This window comes from Lycorma delicatula, chromosome 4 (genome assembly GCF_047948215.1).
Source record: "Lycorma delicatula isolate Av1 chromosome 4, ASM4794821v1, whole genome shotgun sequence".
NCBI lineage: Eukaryota > Metazoa > Arthropoda > Insecta > Hemiptera > Fulgoridae > Lycorma > Lycorma delicatula.
Window position 1 is genome coordinate 10,266,136 of NC_134458.1, and position 20,575 is coordinate 10,286,710.

Genomic DNA, 20,575 nt, shown 5'->3' on the forward strand with positions numbered 1-20,575 from the left:
TGCTGAATATACATTAGGTTCAGTGGCTACCAGGAAGTTGTAGTTGCCCCTTGTGGCAATCTCTGTAGACAGGTCGCATGATGTATTGATGTATGATGTATGTATTGATGTATGTATCATCGCATGATGTATTGTCCCTGAGTACAGGGACCTGTACTCAGGTCCCTGAGTCTCCGGGAATACATGATGCGTAGAAGAAATTCTCTTCCACTAGAGGGTACATCATCACAAAATACCAGATCTCAGAAGATGGCAGGTACCAAAAAGACTGAGGCAAAAGGTAAGAAGAGGGCAGGGGTCCTCTGAAGAAGAAGACGTCTCACCAGACACTCTGGGGAGTCTTATTTACCAGCTTGGTATAGCTATGCTCTCCTTAAAACAACATATGGGGCCAGGTTTGGCCAGGTATATAGGAACTCATGAACAAGAGTTGAAAAAGATCTATGAGGGACTAAATGCTCTTACTGAGCTGTCATCCCCTCTTGAAAAAATCACACAGGCCACACAGACAGACATAGTGGTCGCGGAGAGTGATTTAGAACAAATACTGGCCAAAGAGTTAGAAAAGTATGAATTATTAGAGTTGTTTCCAAGAAAATGGCCTAACTTCTTGAGAGAAAAACTGAAATCTGTTACAGATTTGCCCTCAGAGGTGGGTGACACATATAGTATTAGCGATATAAATAAAATGAATACAGGAGAAGATACTGAAACACGGAGGCCAAGATATAAAGTGGCGACATTCTTCGTGATGAATTAACAATTATAGGTGACAATTCGTCCAATGTAAGGAAATGTAAATATAAAATTTTTTACAATTCATCAGACTCTCATAAAGTCACAAAGGGTGTTATTTTAAGAGCCATAAAAAAGATTATTGCACAATCAAGCAATGTATAATTTATATTGCCTAATAATAATATAGGCAATTATACTAAAAAGATAATTTCTTACTTAGCAAGGGACAAACAAGAACCGATAAAAGTACTGACTATGCACACGGTTGGCAGGGCGGCACAAACTAGCCCCGGCCAAAGTCAAATTAAAAGGGCTACTCCTCTGGCGGAAGACAGCCATACAGTTGTAGTTAGGGCTGCTGGAAAGTCTTATGCAGAATTATTAAGAACTATGAAGTCTGCTGTAGACAGTGATGAGGTGAAGGACGTCATATCATTAAGAAAAGGTAGAAACGAAGAACTAAATGTGAGGATTCAGGGTGCACAAAAGGCAGCAGACTTCACTAATATTCTTCGTGACAAGGCGGCGGATCTGCAGGTTGATCTCAGGACACGTGCAGGCAGACGCACTGTGGTTCACATTAGAGACATAGAACATGACACGTCTGAAGATGAGATATTGGCAGCGGTTATGGCCAGAGCTGAAGATAAAGATCAGACGAGGATCTCATCTGTTAGGCCAGGTTATGCAGAAACGCAAAATGTGACAGTTGTGACAACGCACAGGTCTGCCTGCAAACTAGTTGAACAAAGAATACGTATTGGCTGGGTCAACTGCAGAGGCTTTATTAGGGAAGAAGAAGATAAATGCTTTTGATGCTGGGGTTCAGGTCATCATAGGCAAGACTGTAAGGGCCCTGATAGGATGGACCTCTGTCTTAACTGCGGAGGAGGGGTCACAAAATAGTGGACTGTCGGGAACCCAAAAACTGCCAAAACTGTGGCAGTCAAGACCACAGAACGGGAGCCTGGGCATGCACTAGTAACAGTAATGCTTAAAGTACTTCTAGCAAACACAACAGGAGCTCGTTGTCCCTTGACTTGATAAATGAACTGGCTATAGAACAAAATATAGATATAATAATAATTACGGAGCCTAATATCTATGAAGCAGCCAAAACTGGTTGGATGGCTGACACTGTTGGAGATGTAGTAATAAAAAATAGGAGTGGAAGATTGGCATTGAGCTTCAAAACAAGAACAGAGGCATTTGTAGTGGCAGAGACGGACTCCACAATTATAGCAGGAGCATATGTATCACCCAACATAAGTATTGGAGATTAAAAGAAGTATCTGGATAGTATTCATAGAATACTATCTTGTGAGAGTAAGAAGGTCATAATGATGGGTGATTTCAACTGTAAATCGAGGTTAGCTGGTAGCTCCTATAATAACTGGAGAGAAGAGTTACTTGCAGATTTAATGGAGTCCCTTGGATGTTATTGTATAAATGATAATATTCCGACGTTTGAAGCTCGAGGCCATTGCTCAGTATTGGACTTGGTCATCATTGATGGCAGATGGGGAAGTGATCAATATGAGTGGCATGTATTAGATCAGGACATTGCAAGCGATCACTTTGCTGTTAAGTTAATAATGAAGGATGGAGTACTTGTAACCATGGATAGACAGCTTCCAATAAGACCTTCGTCACAACAGATTGAAAGAATAGTAGAAAGGGTCGCATATAGGCTCCGTAATATATTAGAGGCAACACCTGGATGAACGTGGTCTGATGAAATAGCGGGCTACCGGAGAGCATTACAAAAAGCTAGAAGAAAAAAACAAAGGCTTAGAATTAGAGGTGGTCAGGAATATGACATGGCAGTCCACTCATATGTTCAAACGAGAAGATTGCTAAACAGGTCCATCAAAAAGTCGAAGAGGGATCATTGGATGAGATTGTGTGAGGACTTGGACAAGGATCCCTGGGGCCAAGCCTACAAAATAGTAATGAAGAAATTTGGCATGCGTCTACCAACACTCAGTAAACGTCAAGCAGAGGTTCAGTTTAAAGAACGTTTTCCATGTGAAGAAGAAATTGGAGTTATTTTACCAGAGTTTGAACCTAGACGATTTACGCCTGCCGAGTTGGCTTGTGCAATTGGACAGCTAGGTAATAAGAAGAGCCCTGGCATCGATGGCATACCAGTAGCCACACTGAAAGGCTTAATAAAGAAGTTGCCTTGGGAAATGACGGACTTGGCCAGTTATGGGCTTGAAAGGGATTCTTTTCCCAGATGTTGGAGGGAGGCCAGAGTGGTCTTCCTCCCAAAATGTAATGATGAACAAGGTCAAGTGAAGTATAGACCACTTAGTCTATTGAACAATCTGGGAAAGGCGGTTGAAAAAATGTTGGCCGCCAGAATTACTAGAGAAGTTGAAGAAGGTGAAGGGATTAGCCCAAATCAACTTGGTTTTTGGAGGGGACGCTCCACCGTATTAGCTGCCAACAAGGTAATAAATTGGGCCCTTGAGGTAAAAAGTGGTACATGAAGAACTAGAAGAATTCCGCTTCTTGTCTCCTTAGATGTTAGAAATGCTTTCGGCACAGTAAAGTGGAGTCAGATTCATAGGGCATTACAGGCAAAAAACATCAGCCCGTACTTGAGGAGACAGGTGGCGAAATACCTTTCAGAAAGGACTTGTACAATGAATTCACAAGAAAGAGAATTGATATTCAATATATACAGTGGAGTTCCCCAAGGTTCGGTTTTGGGTCCTCTTTTGTGGGTCCTCACCTTTTATGATGTTCTACAATTGGACTATCCACCTGGTGTGGAAACAATAGCCTATGTGGATGATTTGGCAGTCCTTGTATAGGGCAAGACGGGATTGGAGGTGCAGGAGAAGGCCAATATGGCGCTTGCAAAGATTCATGAATGGTTGCAAGAAAAGGGACTTATGTTATCAATTAATAAATGTAAGTTCATCACGTTTACTGGTAGAAGAGTTATGGAACGTCTGAACATTGTTGTGAATGGACAGGAAGTAATGGAGACATGCTGCCTGAAATATCTGGGAATTCTCTTTCAGAGAAATTCTGCCTTTTCTGAACATATTAATAGTATATGCAATAAAGCGGACAACATGATAAAAGGGTTAAATATGATCATGTCAACAAAGAAGGCTCCTAGAGCGTCCAAAAGAAAGGTGACAGCACCGGCAGTTGTATCATCTTTAATGTATGCAGTGCCTGTATGGTGGACTTCATTACGAATCAAGAAAAACAAAAATAGACTTGTGAGAACGCATAGGAGGCTGTTGCTGCGAGTGGTTTCCGCTTACAGAACAGTCTCCTATGAGGCACTTTGCGTTTTGGCAGCAGTACCTCCAATCGACTTAATGGCCCATTACAGGGTAGAGATATCGCAAGGACTGGAAACTCAGGAGGCTAAGCATAGGCTGATAACTAGGTGGAAAGAAAGGTGGAGAGAGGTAGGACCTGCTAGCAGGACAAAACAGCTAATCCCTGATCTTGAGAGTTGGATCAATAGGAAACACGGGGAGGTGGACTTCTTTTTGTCGCAGTACTTTACGGGCCACGGTAATTTTAATTATTACATTCACAGAGTTGGGAGAAGACAAACGCCGGCCTGTATGTCCTGCGGCATTGAGGACCATGCAGACCATACCTTCAAGGAATGCATCAGATGGATACAAAATAGACGGGACACAGATTTATCAACGATGAGACCTGAGGAGATTACGAGTAACATGCTACATAGTGAGGACAATTGGAAAAGAATCGAAGGAACTATCAGGAATATCTTAACAGTAAAAAACGAAGACGAGAGGAAACTGGGCTTCTGAGTGAATAGATTAGGGTAGGGTGGATAGCCCCAGTGGTGAGGGCTGGCATGCTTAGGTGTGTCAGTTCCAAGGATCCACTGGGGACTCCAAGGGAGAATAGGTCTATACAAGTGTAAAAGACCCATCGATGCGTCAAGACTTTCCAAGGTATGGCGTAGCGATACAGAAGGGCAAATGAGACTCAAAAGACCTGACCGGTGGGCCGACCTGCCTTGCTGGACATACAGCCAGTAGTTGGGGAGGCTCATTAGAGTATAACAGGCACTCTCCTGGGTGGCGTAATACCAACCAGTCGGACCGGCCCAGGGGAGCAGAGTCAACAAAAAAAAATAAAAGGTCGCTTGATAGTAAACTTCTATTGTTATTTATAAAGAGTATCTTACTCATGATTCCTATTGCAATTCAAACTGCCAGTTGTATGTGCCGTGCTTCTGCAGTCTAGACATTTTGTTGCTTCTCTGCAGTTTTTAATCACATGGCCCGATTTCCCGCAGTTGAAGCACAAGTCAGATCGATCCGGTCCTCTGCAGTCTCTCCTACCATGCCCGGTCCCCCAGCAGCGGTAGCATTTCTCATTTTCCGTTCTATTATACGCTCTACACCTCACCCATCCGACTCTTAGTCTACTAGATGCAATGAGTTTTGTCACTCCCCTATGGGTGGTAATGACAGTGGCATTTTTGGTATTCCCATATGCATCTCTTAGAGATGTTACCTGAAAACTTTCTTCTACGCCAAGTACCTTTTCCACCGCCTCTTTGACCTCTTGTTCCGCGGTATCACAGAGCATGTCTTTCACATGTACCACCGTTTTACGATCCCCTTTTGTTCTGATGTCTACCTGGAGTTCCTCTGCCCTGTTCTTAAGTAATGAAGAGAACTCTCCTGCTTTTTGCGACCCGCTTATTCTAACCTCTAATTGTTGATCTCTGCCTTTCTTTATAGACAGTATTATCTCCCCGGCTTCTACTGCTTTGACTTTTTCTTTCATGGTCTTTAGGAGATCTGCGTATGACTTTCCTGGCCCTTTAACGACTAACGTTTTGCTCTCAACATCCCGGTGGCGTTCCTCGTCTCGCCGATGCTGATCTAGACCTTGCTCTCCCCTGATCACCCAGGTTAGGAAGCACCATTCTAGGGAGGGTTTTGCCCTTCCTCATTTGATATATTACAATTGGCATATATTTACAGTGGGCATTACGAAAACGGAGGACTCTGATTTTCCAACCACCATTCTGAGTGCCTTTATTACATGGGTCGCCATAGCCTTGTCTCCACTACCAGAATCGTAAATTTTGTTCTTCCCGTGGTTATTTTGTTGTCATCCAGAATTGTGGAATCTTGCAAAATCGTTGCACCTGGTTACGCCTCTGCGTACTTACTGTTGGGCCCCAAACCATTTAAGTCCACGAAGTGGCAACTGTCGTCTCCAGGTTTTAGAACACTTACCTGAGTCAGCCGGTTCATCACCCATGTGGACCACTTAGTTGGTAATCGGTCGATGAGTTGTTCATCTGATAAGTCGACGTCAAGTATGTCGGGCATTTCACTTTTATAGTGACCCTCGGTCTGGGTGCTCTGGTTTGTCACATCCGGTGACTCTTCGTTGAGTCTCAGTAGTTCCTTATAAATGTCTGTCAATTCTCTTTCGTGTGCTTTAATTGCTGTTACACTCGCCTTATCTCTCAGTTGAACCAATGCATTCCCTAACTTATAAGTGACTTCTTTTAAGGTAAGAGGGGCCTCCTCCTCCTCTGATGAGCCGGCTCTTGCTCTTTTAGCCGCTCTCCCCTTAACGGTTTTCCATTTTATCTTATCTTGACTAGCTACACTGATGTCCATACCTTCGGTAGTGTTTTCCTTCTTTCCAGTGTTCCTTCGCGAAGGTCCAGCCCCTTGCGAGGCTGTATCTTCAACCGGCAGCGAGCCTCGTCGTCTCATACCTTGGATTTGGTATCAGGGTGCGATTCCGCATCCAACGATACCCCACACGGGCAGGTGCCCAAAAAACAAATTGGGGGGAGGTAAAATATATCTATTCGAAAATATGGTCTAAAATTTGGGGGGGGGTCAAAGGGTAGGGAAGTTTTTGGATCGGATAGATCTCAAGGAAGTTTGGTTCTATTGTTAAAATTACAGGAAATATGGAGGATAAGGATTTGCCCGTATAAAGTATGTCTCAACACTTAGAAAAATTCTCGTAGTATAAATTCTACGAAAACTTTTACCAGTCCTTGTTTACTTCTTTTACTAGTGACGTAACAGACAAGACAAAGCTTGCCGTTACACTTAGAAAATTTTACTCTATATTAGTTAATAAGTATAATCTTAAAGTTCTAAAAAAAACTAATTCAAAATAGTTTTTAACTCACTGTATTGAATTAAATTGACTCGTAATGACTCACAATGATTATTACACCACTATAACGACCTTAACTGTTCTCCAAAAAGTCAAAAAGAACAGTAAAACACTTCACTTCACTCAAATATTTGTTTTTTTTTAAAACTCTAATAACTTTAGTAATCCACATCCAAAACTCATAAAAACGTATACACTTGTCCGTTATCGTTACCTCGAAAGTTTACAATGTCCTGTTCCAATTAAATAACCAAAAAACCAACCGAAAAAGCACAAGATCGCGGAGTTCAGAAAACACGTCTACACGCAGTGTCATCCACAACTCGACTCTAACAACTATTACCTACGAATCTACATGCGGTAAGATAAAGCCTGTCGGTTGAAAATGACAAATAAAATACAACGACTGGTTTTGATGAATTAGGACAGGGAGAAACAAACGACTTAATCTGGCTCACGATGTTACGATCCTCTATAATCGAAAGATGCTAGATCGTAATATACATGCGTTATTTAAAGAAAATGTTTATAAATTGATTTTCATATCTTTATGGGATTAATTAGGAGAAATACAAAGTGAATTAATAAAAAAAATTAGTTATTTTTTTAGACAGTGTTATTTTTTTTACATAGATTTACTATAGTGTCAATTTGACAGCCGTATGAACAAAATCGCGCATCATGTGGTAATTATCGCAAAACCGCAGTCTGTATCTTTACTTACAGAAACGTTTATATTTTTTTATTCGCATCCAGTAATTTTTTCTTCAATTCAATGAAAAAGTCGTATCATCTCAGAAAGAACAGTATCGAAAACCGTTTTATCACTTAAAGGATATCACAGCAAGATAGAGTTGATACCGAAAAAAGATAACACAATATATACGATTGTAATTATTTAGATAAATATATATTTAAATGCTATAAATTAAATGTTTTTAAATTTATTTACCCGAAAATCTTACTAAAACAAATAGTTCACGAGAAAACTGTACCCGATATACTAATATATAATTAAGAATACACTTTAATAAAATTGAATAACTTAACATTTATCGGATTATTATTATTATTAATGCTTCTAGCGTTAGAGAAGTTAAATATTATAACGGTAGTAGAAGTAGTGTACTTTTCAGTGTTTACAAAAAATAGAAATTAACTGCTATTAATGTTTGCATTGTTTTGCTCTCGGGTTTGTTTTCGTTTTATAGTATAATTAATTGTTCCCTGTATTTAGCTGAATACACGAGATAAGTATTACTATCTATACTACTCTATCTACATTACTGACAGAGTATCTGAAATAATAAAGTAATTAATTTTCCAATAAAATCACCGATCTCAAAAAGTTAGAATTTGTTTTATTTGCACTTTTTGTATTAGAAGTTTTCTATAATGTATTGATAAATATTTATAGACGTAATTTATTATCCGATTATACAAGTCGAGTTTAAGGATAAATTTCATAAATTGGTGATGAGATTTTCATAAATACGAATAATTTAGCCTGCTCTTTTACGTTTACCGAATGCCTTATGGTTTTTTTTAAATACTTTATTCGACTAACTTTATACATCGTATGTACATATATGTATACAGTAAAAACAATTTTTAGTTATTTGATTCCGAAGGCCTTATTTCAGTTGATTATAACTTGGGAAATCCAAAACAGAATTTTTCATAATTCGGAGTCTTATAATCATCGTAGCGCTTTAAACATCTGCCAAATCTCTAGTCGTTAACCGTTATACTTACCCCTTTTTAATGATTTTAGTAATGGTTGGTAACACCGCAATAAAGTTCATTAAGGCATTAGACGCATCTTGTCGGCTTCGTTACAAATTCACTGTTACAAACTAAATAATAAAATGAAAATAATGATAAACAGATTTTTGTCAAAAGATTTTTAATTTGTTTCTTTACATGATAAATGCGGTAAGAAAGGAGACAACTAGCACCGTTAATTCTTTACAAAAATAAAAGTAAACAGATGTTTGTAGATACAAAAATTATCCCGTAAAGAATCCAGTAAAATTTGGCCGCCTTCCCCGTCACATCAACAATGTAATAATTAATTTAAAATATTGTTAAAAAAAGTCTGCTCCTCATAACTTCAATTAATTTTTTTGGTTTTTAACAATTAATTCGTAACTAATCCGATGCGGTTTGTCCGATATCTCTACGATTTTTATTACCTAATATTACCTTTAAATAAAGTTTTTTGCATATATATTCTGTTTTAAATTACTGAAATTGAATAATACAGCTCGATAAACGAGCTGTTCTGCTTATAACAGTGCGGGTAGATGTAATTTAATTACACGAAAGACATGGATTACAAAGTCACACGGCTTTTTTTTAGACACCGATTTTTATTTTTTAATATTTGTCAGCATTTAATTTTGTTTCATTGTTATTTAAGATAAGAACTTACTATAAAGGTAAATAATACGAAGGTAACTTACTATGAAGGTGTATTTCTACCTTACATAAGTATTATTAACAAGGTAAGACTATTTTCCTTATCCTTTACTGTTTTATTGTGTATAATTCAGAAGGATAAAATTAACTTAAGCAAATTAACCGCTCAAAAACGGGTAATTTAATACCATTTAACCTACTAACGAGTTAAATAGTCATTACGTGAATTTAGAACAGCATAAATTCTTGAGTTCAAGTAAATAGGATTCCTGCTAAAAAAGAATGAAAAAATTTCGTTTTTAAAAAATTAGAAATGCATAATCCGGTAATTATTTAAAAACGAAAAGGAAATATAAATTTAAGAAGTTCAGATTTTAATTACTACAAATTAAAAATAGATAAAGTAATCGACCGTACTGTAACATATCATACACAGAGATCACAGACCGAGTAAGATTTTATATAAATTTAAACGAATTCTTAAAAGGATATGACAGAGATACACGCACGACAACGGTAAGTAGTTTTCAAGCATTGCTGTAACTAGTATGTTAAATTCCTTAACGTTTTAAATTCTAAAACGATTATATAGTTATTAGTAAATATTCACATAGTTATTATTATTCACAAAATTCGTTACTATGAGTTTTATTTAAAGGAAGAAATCGATCATGTGGTTCACACCAGTTAAACGCAGTCAGAGAATACCAGTGGTTGCAAAATTACAGTGATTGCATTTTACTTTTTCTAAACTAAAGATTTCAACATGTTTTAGCTCATTCCTTAATCTCGGGATTTTTTAAAATTCTAGTATAACAATGATCCGTGGAATTACGTATAAAAACTTTTTCTTTTTACCGAATATTACTATGTCATTAACTAATTGTTTTGTTTGATGTCAGGATAAAAAATTACTTTTTTGCATCGAGCTACAAAATAAAAACGAAGAAAAATACTGATGCATAAGTTTAAACCTTATAAACCTAACTAAACTTTAAAACTCAAACCTAAGCTCTGCTTCGATCAGCCGAACTTCATGTTATATCATATTGTTCGTTATTCTTGAAGCAAGAATTAACTTACGGTTTCGGAATACATTTTAGTACGGAAATTGTTACATATAAATAGCTTTGTTTCAGAATATTTATATACTTTACGAAATTTACAACAAAATGTTTTGATCGTATTATCAAGTTCCAAATTCAAACCTAAATCGGTCAAGATTATATAATTTGTATCGATCCTTTATAAAACTCTGTTAGACTACATTAGGTGTGATTGTTTTTCGCGTAGCGTGTCTATAAAAAGGATTTACGTATGAATCGAGTATATATTATAATATCTCACCTGATCCAATACATAGTATACTACGATCATTCAAAAGATAATAAATTCAACGAGCCAGAACTAACATTCACTTAGTTCTAGAACGCTAGAATAGCTCTAAGTATTTAAACAAATTTTACTCTCCTCGATGGAAGATATGAAATTATTGTTGCCTTAAAGCTTAACGTTTGGATCATAGCGAGCCTACAACTCGCAGAAAAATTCGCTAATTTTAAATAAATCCGATATTTTTACAAATAAATCCGGGCACGAAAGTTTTGGAAATGGATTTATGTCCTGTATGGACAGAATTTTAAGAATCGAAATAAAAATAATTTATTTTTTTTAAAATGATGCGTCGAATTTATCGATTCCCAATGAATACTTATATCCTCAACGATCAGTATTTAAAAGATTTTTAATAATTCTGTACCCCAATAAAGGTAAATAATTAAAATTTCACAACCACTTACCGGTGTTCGAGCTGTCGCGCTCATCAGTAATTAAGCAAGGCCGCTGTAGAGGCCGCTGCCTCCTGAAATGTAAATAATTTTATTTTAATTATTTGCTAACATAATAATAAACAATCATCCAGAATTGAAAAAAGTTATAAAACCGGGGCGTAAATTTTAATAGGGAAATATGAAATACTAAGGGCCTTTCCCGCTGTTTTCATTTAAATGAAGTCGCGTAAATGCTGAAGTAGATGAGAAAAATATTACCGAATTTGATAAGAAAACAAAGGTTGTGGTTTCTGGGATTGGTGGAATACCAAAAAAAAATTGAGTAAGCGCTTGATATAACGTATTAATTAAAATAAGTTTTCTGTCATTTGTAGCTCGTATAAGATCAGGTAAAAAAAATTAACAAAATATTTAGAGTATTTAATGAAATAAAGTAAGTTATGCGCCCAGAAAAAAGATTCCTTTTTGTAAAACACAAAATATTTAATTATATTTTCAAATATAAATAATAAGTAAATAGAATTAACTTACCTAATAATATATTAATAAGTAAATAGAATTAATTTAAAATGAATATTTTATTGAAGTGTTTTGTGTAAGCCAACAGTCACGCTGTAAGTTCGTCATATAACCTGCGACAGCTTACATTATATCGATATACTTAAGTAACGTTTTTAAGTAAAAAAGTTATATTACTTCATCATATTAATTCTTTTAATAATCCTAAGGTTGCGGAGGGTGAAGCAGAGGTCGGCGTTAGGGCGGGAGCTATGCTTTTCCCTGGCGTCTGTACACCAGGGAAGAGCATAGCTCCCGCCCTAACAGCTGGATCCTGTTGATATAGACCGAGTGGTTTATTGGAAACCAATATCTGTTTCGGTTCTGCATGGCAACTGATGGGCTGTGCGTTTGCGGGGAGGTCCAGTGAAATGAACACCTGATGTTTGACTGCCCCGTTCTAGTGGGGGGGGGGGGGCACACCGGGCCAGACTGGAATTTAGAAGTAAAGGGGAAAAATGGTCACTTACAAACGGCGAGTCAATGTGCCGAGAACCGCGTTGTCGGACCGTGTGGAAGTTCCTTGACGCGGTTGCTATGTTCAACCGACATCAGTAATTTACCTAAGGGAAAGTAGTTTACCGCACTGCTGTGTGAAGCTAACCTAGAGATATATATGGCTCACCACCAGCCAGTTATGGCTCCAAGCGCTTTAATATCGTAGACAAGTACTTACTGGCTTTCAGCGACCTAGGCGTGGCAGCGAATTGCTGTCTAGTCAAAGTAAATTTTAATTTATGGATGTCATATATATTTTTAGTAGTTGACGCGGTGCGCCTACCCATTTTAGTAAATATATGACATGTGAGCGGCTGGGACACGTAAGCAGGTGGTGTAGAACACCGGGCTTAGTCCGCTCACGCTGTTAGGTAAGCTCTAGGAGCTATTTAGGGCACTGGTCGCTAAACTGTTTCGAGTCTCAGTAGCCGTTTGTGGCACAGACATTCGGTCTTATGGTTTAGGGCGACTGAATGGGGTGGTAGCGGGAGAAATGCAAGCAAACTAATTCTAAGGTTGGATCAATTAAAAAAGGATCCGATAAAACACTAAAAAGCAAATTCAAACAAAACCGCTTAAAACTTCTACCTAACGTATAAACATTTTATAATGAAAGCCGTATTACAAAAGAATTAATTATTTCGTTTTACTTAAGCATCTGTATATAAATTCGATTTAATAACTTAAGAAAGAAACAGATATTTAATTCTGTAATATTGATACGAAGTAGGATAAGCCGGCGATATATCAAAAGTATAAATACTATTAATTATGAATATATTTCTATGTTTCAGAAGTTAGCGTTCATTTTCAATAGATAAAAGTGTATTTTTAATATAGATTCGCCTGAATTGACGTTTGCTACTAGTACTAAGAATATTTTTAATTTATGAAATCTAGCTATTAAACAATTATTATAAGAAGATAATTTTTTAAAGTATTTTTTGGATCTAGAAGCTGTGAAAGTGTGAATGACTGCATTTTTGTTATACACGTTCCTGATATAATGAATAAAAAATTATAATAACCTTCAAGGCATATAATTTTCTTGGAAAATTACATTTTAACGTATATTGCCTTTTATTTTATTTTTTTTGTTTTAATAGTTTTATAATATGCGTAGCAAATAATTGGGCCTATTTGTATTAAAAATTTGAAGTAAATTTTCGGTTGACTTATTCGGCGACTAACGTGCAGGTGGTTGTCATTCAATTATCGATATAATGTTTTTAAATAACCCTACAAAAAAAAATTAACTTTGTTTAAATTAATTGTTTTCCGTAAAAAACGTATAAAGCATACAAATAAATGAAGTATTATCTTTCCGATATCTAATTAAATCATTAACGAATTTTTTCGATATAAATAACTAACTTACCTTAACAAAAGCTAATTAATTAACCCTGTAAAATAACAAAACTAGCTACTATCTTTTATGACATTTCAGAGTATTTAAAATTTAACTAGACAATTTCTTGTTTGCTTGATATGTTTGAATGTTATCACCCTTATGACGAAACTTATTTTCTTATTTCTTATTTTCTATATTTTTAATTAAAGGAAAATTATTTTAAAAATTGGTTTCTTTCAGTAAAGAAATAGTCTATTTTCTTCCTTCGCGGGTAGATCTACAAGGACCAGGCAAATATCACTTCATCTGGTTCCTTTCTTTTTTTCAGAAGTTCTTTAATCTTTCGGACAGTTCAGCTCTTCTTTTTCAGTTTATTCTGTACAAGAATTTTTAATTTAATAATCTTCGTTCCATATTCCTTTCGATCCAAACAGTCTTTTTCTGCATTGAAATTTTTGAGCTCTCTGTTTAACATAGTCTCCTTAACCTTTGTAGCTCCATAGTTATCAAAAATCTGTTTGTTTGCCCTTGATCGGTTCATTCGGACCGTGTGTCCGTAGAATTTTAGTCGTCTTTTTCTTATTGTTACTTCCAGGTCTTCAACTTTTATCGTAAATCTTTCTGTTTGATCTCAATCTGCAGTTGTAATTTGTGTTTTTTGACGTCAATCGCTATTTTAGCTGTTCTGTTTCTACTGATTATGTCTCCAAGATATTTGAAACTGTTTGTGATCTTAATTTTCCGTATTTTGTTTCCGTTGTCTTTCCGAGATATTTATCGGTACTTGTCATCATTTCTGTCTTTGAAAAGGAAATCTTTTCAAAGATCCCTATTTAATTTTTCTGCTATTTCTCTTAATCGGTTTGGTTAGTCACTTCCTGTTTTGATTCTTCAAAGTGCGCTAAATCGTCGGCAAAAGCTAGACATTTAATTTTTGACGTTCTGGTTCATTGTTCCTATTGTTTGCGACAGTCATTATTTTCGCAGAAAGTTTTCATGACTTTATCTACGACCGAGTTGAAAAGCTTGGTAAAAGACCATCTCCTGTCTTAGTCCTGTTTTTATTTTGAACTGTAAATAATTTATTTTATTATTAATTTTAAAATAATTTCTACGAAAACTTAAAAAATTTATCTTCACCTTCGTGATGTAGGATGAAAATTACTTTCATCCTGAAAATAACTTGTTTACAATAAAATTAATAAACAGAAAGTTTTAAATGGATAGATTAAAAGCATAAAAAGGGAACACTTCTATTTTTATTTTTAGGATGGAAATGTATACACCCTGAATCCCTCTGATGAAGGTTAAAACACAGTACTCACCCTAAAAACCTCATTCACAAAAAGATTAATTAATTAATAAAAAATATTTCAAATCAATAGATTGAAACGGTCAAAACATTTAAAATCAACTTTTTAGAGGTAGGGATGATATTTTTTCGGTGTTATCAGATTAACTTTTTGGTGATACTTTATATAATAATATAATGGTTTTATATAATTTAAAAAAAAACATTCACAAATATAATTTTCATTAAGCCTAGCATCCTTCAATATGTTTTAACTTTTATTTAATATATCCGACCGTAAAATTAACTTTCAAAAATTTAACAGAATCTATAAAATTTAATATACAGAAACCTACGGCTAATGTATTTTAAACTGTTCCCGAATTACGTAATTTCACTAATATATTGTTAACCGAGATTTTTTCTTTTTACTGGCTTCAGGTTCCTGTCCAGTTACACAACCGATACAAAATATAACGGTGTACGGACTGTTTTTTCTAAACAGAATGATGAGACAAGTTTGTAGAAAAAAACACAAATTTGTAGTCAAAAGAAAAAAACATTTTTATAAAATAATCTACGCGATGTACATTATGGGGATAAAATATATCGAAATAAAATTTATTTTAGAAAAATATATTTGAAAATTTAATAAACATCAAATGCAATAAGAGAGCTTCCAGCGATGACCAGTAGGAAAAGTAATTAAAGAATTTTAAAAAGAACGTAAAAATGCTATTGAGGAATGACTAAACAGAAAAAAATGAATTAACTTTTATCGTATTCGACAACAATGATATCGTCCAAAAAGTAATGGACATCAACTTGGATAAAGAAGAAGAATAAAAGAAGAACAACGAATATAATTATATGTTTCCACTCTTAGTAAATCGTGCAAAAGGAACAGAGAAGCTTACGGTACAAACGCATATAATATTCCCTTTGCCGATTTAGTTAATACGCAGAACTATAATGATCACGTTTCATTTGATCCCTATAAAAGTTTTTTTTTTTTTTTTTTTAACTTCGACCACCGTTAGGTATTACTTCAGGGGATGATATGAATGAAAGTTTTTGTAGCGTGTGAAAATGCCATGCCTGACCGGGATTCAAACCCGGGATCTCCGGATAAAAGGCCGAGACGCTAGCACTCGCACCACGGAGACCGGCATCCCTATAAATGTTGACACAATAAATATATACGGTATATATTATTACAAATATACATACACGGCCACGCTAGTAATGTACACACTGCATTGTTGTCTTTAAGGTGTTGCGTTGTATTATCTTTGATTAAGTGTAAAAAAAAAAAAAAGTGTGAGTTATTGCGTTATAAAATGAACAGGAAAATCGATGTTGCCGCCGACAGTGAAATACGTGGAGTCATAAGTTTTTTAAACCGTCAAAACGTTAAACCGGCTGAAATTCATAGGCAGTTGGTTGCTGTGTGCGGTGATAATGTAATGAGTGAAAGAGACGTCCGAAAAAGGTGTGAAAAGTTTGGAAATCACAGAATTAACATGCACGATGAAGAACGTTCGGGGAGGCCCTCGATAATCATCGAGGACTTGTTGAAACGCGTCGATGATGAAATCAAAAACGGCGGTCGCTCAAAGATTTCCGACCTGGTCTTTCTTTTCCTGATGTTTCAAGAGCTGTTATTGGTCGTATTGTTCATGACCGTTTAGGATTCAAAGACTTTTATGTACGTCAGGTGCTGCATGTCTAACGGTACGTCACAAAAAATCCGAATGGGATTTTCTTCGAAATTTTTGATGCGCTACACAGAAAAAAGGCGATGAGTTCTTTAATTCAATTGTTAACGGCGATGAAACATGGATTTCGTATTACACGCCAGAAAGAAAACGACAGTAAAGTGAATGGCGTCATCCTCAACCACCAACCAGACTGACAAAGGTCAACCCACAGCCATTTGGAAGCAAACTGATGGCCACAGTCTTTTGGGATCGGTTTGGCATACCGGTGATTGATTTCATGCCACGTGGAATGACCATAAATTCAGAAGCCTACTGCAAAACTCCACGTAAGTTATGGCGCGCCATTCAAAATCGGCGTTTTGGGCGGCTGACCGACGGCGTCGTCCTGCTGCACGATAATGCACGTGTACATGTTGCGGGTCCGACATGTGATTTACTGAAAACATTTGGATGGGAAATTTATGATCACCCGCCATATAATCCAGACTTAGTTCCTGATTACCACTTGTTGGGGAAATTGAAAGAATTTTTGAGTGGTAAGCAATTCGCGGTTGACGATGAACTTAAACATGCTGTTATTCAGTGGCTAAATGGACTGGTAGCAGAAGAATACGACGAGGGTATATTGAAGCTGTTTATCGCAACGACAAATGTCTTATGAGGCTGTTATATAGAGAAGTAGTATAAGGTATGTAGTTTAAGAGAAATAAAAAATATTTATGAAGTTTTCAGAATAATTTTTTTTTTATTATGAAACGGTCTTTAATTTAAAGATAACCTATTTTTAACTTAAGACTGACGTAGTTTAGGATCGCGTTCCGATCCTTTGTAGATCGTGTTGTAAGATATTTTACTCAGGGTATTCGCAAAATATTTGTCCTTCTTCCGACGCAATTCTCCTTTAGTCCGTCCTCTGAAGACCTTTCGTTACTGGTACCTTTCGGTCTAGCTGGAATGCGCCTGATGGGGCCCTAGTTTTGTGGAAGATCCGATGTATTTCCTTCACAAAGGAAGTCGCATATGGTAACCGTAGGCGGTCGCCTGACTAGTAATTGTAAGATAAAGGATGGATGAGGAATTTAGGTTGCGGAGTTCCTTTTTCTTCATTTTGTTCTTCTTCTCAGTCTGTTCTTGGCTGAATTCGCTGTCGTGGAACGGCCATCTTATTTTTCTCGTGTCTTCTTTCTTCTTTTTGCCTTTGACTTTTCATGTTTTTCGGTTGGAAATATTTACAACCGTAACCTTTGAAAGACCTGTGAGCCCCGAGAAGGGCATCACAGCAGAGAGTGCAGGCCTCTTCGTTCTCTCCATTCGTTCCGTCTTAAGACGGCTGCTAGATTTATTCTGCGTTCGTCTGCAATCTTCTGGTGGTCTTCGTTATCTCCACCATTGTGCAGAATTTTATGAGTTTTATGATGCTAATAAAAAAAAATGTTTTCAGTTAGTCCACTGTTGTAAGGATGAGCGGAAAATACCAGTAGTAATTTGTACCGATTAACCTACTTATTAATATAAAACCTCAGCATCATGATAAATACATAAATTTTTCGACCAAAAATAATCATAAGAAAAAAAAACTTATACTCAGCTGTATTATTCAATAAACCTGTAAACAAACAAGTCTTCAGAAAAAATAAAACATTTAAAGAAATAAACAATAAATATGTATATATATATATATATATACACCTTAAGTTTTACTTATAAAATAGGCTTATAATGCTTATTTTTATCCGAGAAGAAACCAAATTAAAACAATTATACGAAGATTTTTAAAAATCTTTTAAACCTTGCTTTACACTTTTTAGTCATACTTTAATCAAATTATTGTCATACATTGCATGAGTTTAATTAGTAGGTTAATTTCGATTTCAATAGAAAACATCACATATTGAAATTTCTAATATATTTATAAAACATCAAACAAATTTTCAATCAAATATTTACTATACAAAGTAACGAAATAGTGAAGTTTTTATTATTAAAATACAGTTGTAAATTAACAAAACTTGTTTTGTCGCTTATGTACATTTTACAAATATACCCTCGTACGGGCGAATGTTTGCAAAAGTAATGGTGGAATATTGTAATGTCACCCAAACTTGGTAACTGTGTAAAATTTCATCATTAGGAATGTCAGAAAGTATGTTAAATTAAGGATGCAAGATTTCAGGACAAACATGAAAATAAATTGAAAAAACATTATGAGTTAAAATAAAGCAAATAAAAATATATATTTAGTGTGCCACTGATGCGCAGTTTTTTGCTTAAAACAGTATTACCAAGTTCTTACTTAAATCCAATGGAATAAAATTAATAATTTAAACCGGTGTTAACTAATAATGATCAAACCGATCAACGAAAAATTTTGGATTATTTGTTGATATCACTTGTGCTACTAGTACGTTTTAGCTGGAAACACCCACACTTGGATTATTTAAAAATAATTGTATCGTTATTTTTCTACCTATACTACTAGCGAATGTGTGTATTTTCGTTTCTTTTAACTTCCGCCCAGTAAATCTATTAAAATAAAGAACGAGTGGCGCAGTAGCTTTGCGCGATTTCGTTACAAAAAAAGGCGATGAAAAAAATCCGTAAAAAAAAAAAGCAAATGATGCCACTCAACTTTCCTGGTATTTAAATACAGCTTAAAATTAAATTATTCCGCCTCGATAATGTATTAGCTCTTTTCCATGTTGCTGTTCTTTACTAGATAATAGAATATGCAAGAGCCAATTCAACAACGTTTATAAATTATTTTATTAATAATTTATTTACTTCTATAGAAAATATGTTTAAAATCTTGTTTCCTTTAATGCCTAATTAAAATCTGTCACGTTTTGATGTTTTGTTTTTAATAGACGTCGAAATGCTAACGTTTGGAACTAGTTTCTACGAACTTTATTCATACCACTTTATTCAGAATCAAATTCTCTACAAGTTTTGTTTAAAACATTTAAGTTTTTATTACCTATTTAATAAGTATTTTACGCCAAACATAAAATACTGCATTTTCCTAACCCGATCGTTTGTCTTTTATCCCACATTTCTCGAAAACTACTAAAAAAAAAAAAAAAAAAAAAATGTAGTTTTGGAACCTTTTTTTCAGTACAAATTTCATATAAAATCACTAAATTTACCTCCTTAATTTGAGTTCCAAGTATTACAGTCCGGCTTAATTTTACCGAATGCGCAGAAATCAGCGCTTTCGAATTGATGTTTATATGAATTTTCTTCTTTATTTCACTGGAAGGACATATATATTCTGGACTCTTTTACATTCTTCGTGAATCACTCTGTATATGCAAAAGTTTTTTTGAAAAAGCAATCGGAAAAATAATTCATAACGATTTCATTAACGGAACAGAAAAAATCGGTAAGTTATGTATAAATAAATCAAAAATAGATTTATACAATTTTTAAGATAATAAAGAAAACTTGTAGAGAATTTGATTCTGAATAAAGTGGTATGAACGTTAGCATTTCGAAGACTATTAAACACATCATTATTTACCGAAAAGAAAAAAATAATTATCTTAAAGTACTAAATTTTAGCCGGATTTGTTTAACACGTTAATGATTGTCCAAAATTAGAATAATTGATAAATGTGAGAGGGGGAGATACAGCAACAGTTTTTTTTTTAAGTATTACGGTGTTAAACACGTTACGTCACACTTTCTGATATAAATTAAAATAGACTCCGGTAAATATAAGAAATGCTAAAATTTTCCGACCGCATGAAATGGACAGGACTGACTTCAGTATCAAGAAAGTAGATGCAGAAACTGACCCACGGACACCATTCATTAAAATTTCAGGTTCAGTTAGAGAAGTGAAACGAAATACAACACGAGAAATATCAAATGACGATAGGACACTGAAGAATCCAACTTTACAGCAGAAAACGTAAGGAGGTATAAATTAAGAAATAGAAACGAAAACATATACGGTATATAAATCGAAGCGTTTCAGTTAACCAAATCAATTTACTTTGAAAAAACTGTCGTATCAGATTAACAACTACATAACTCG

The 20,575-nt window shown here is 35.3% G+C and overlaps 1 protein-coding gene across 4 annotated transcripts in view; it reads right to left on the reverse strand.

Moving 5' to 3' along the window:
- The window catches only part of LOC142323095 (uncharacterized), a 352,611-nt gene that overhangs the window by 289,022 nt on the left and 43,014 nt on the right, over positions 1-20,575 (reverse strand). For 3 of the 4 annotated variants that reach the window (XM_075362275.1, XM_075362276.1, XM_075362273.1), the window contains exon 2: positions 11,130-11,191. The exons of the other annotated variant lie outside the window; for it this stretch is intronic. In XM_075362275.1, coding sequence (XP_075218390.1) covers positions 11,130-11,153 — 24 coding nt within the window. In that variant the 5' untranslated portion in view covers positions 11,154-11,191. The remainder of the gene's footprint in view (positions 1-11,129; positions 11,192-20,575) is intronic. 4 annotated transcript variants of the gene reach the window in all.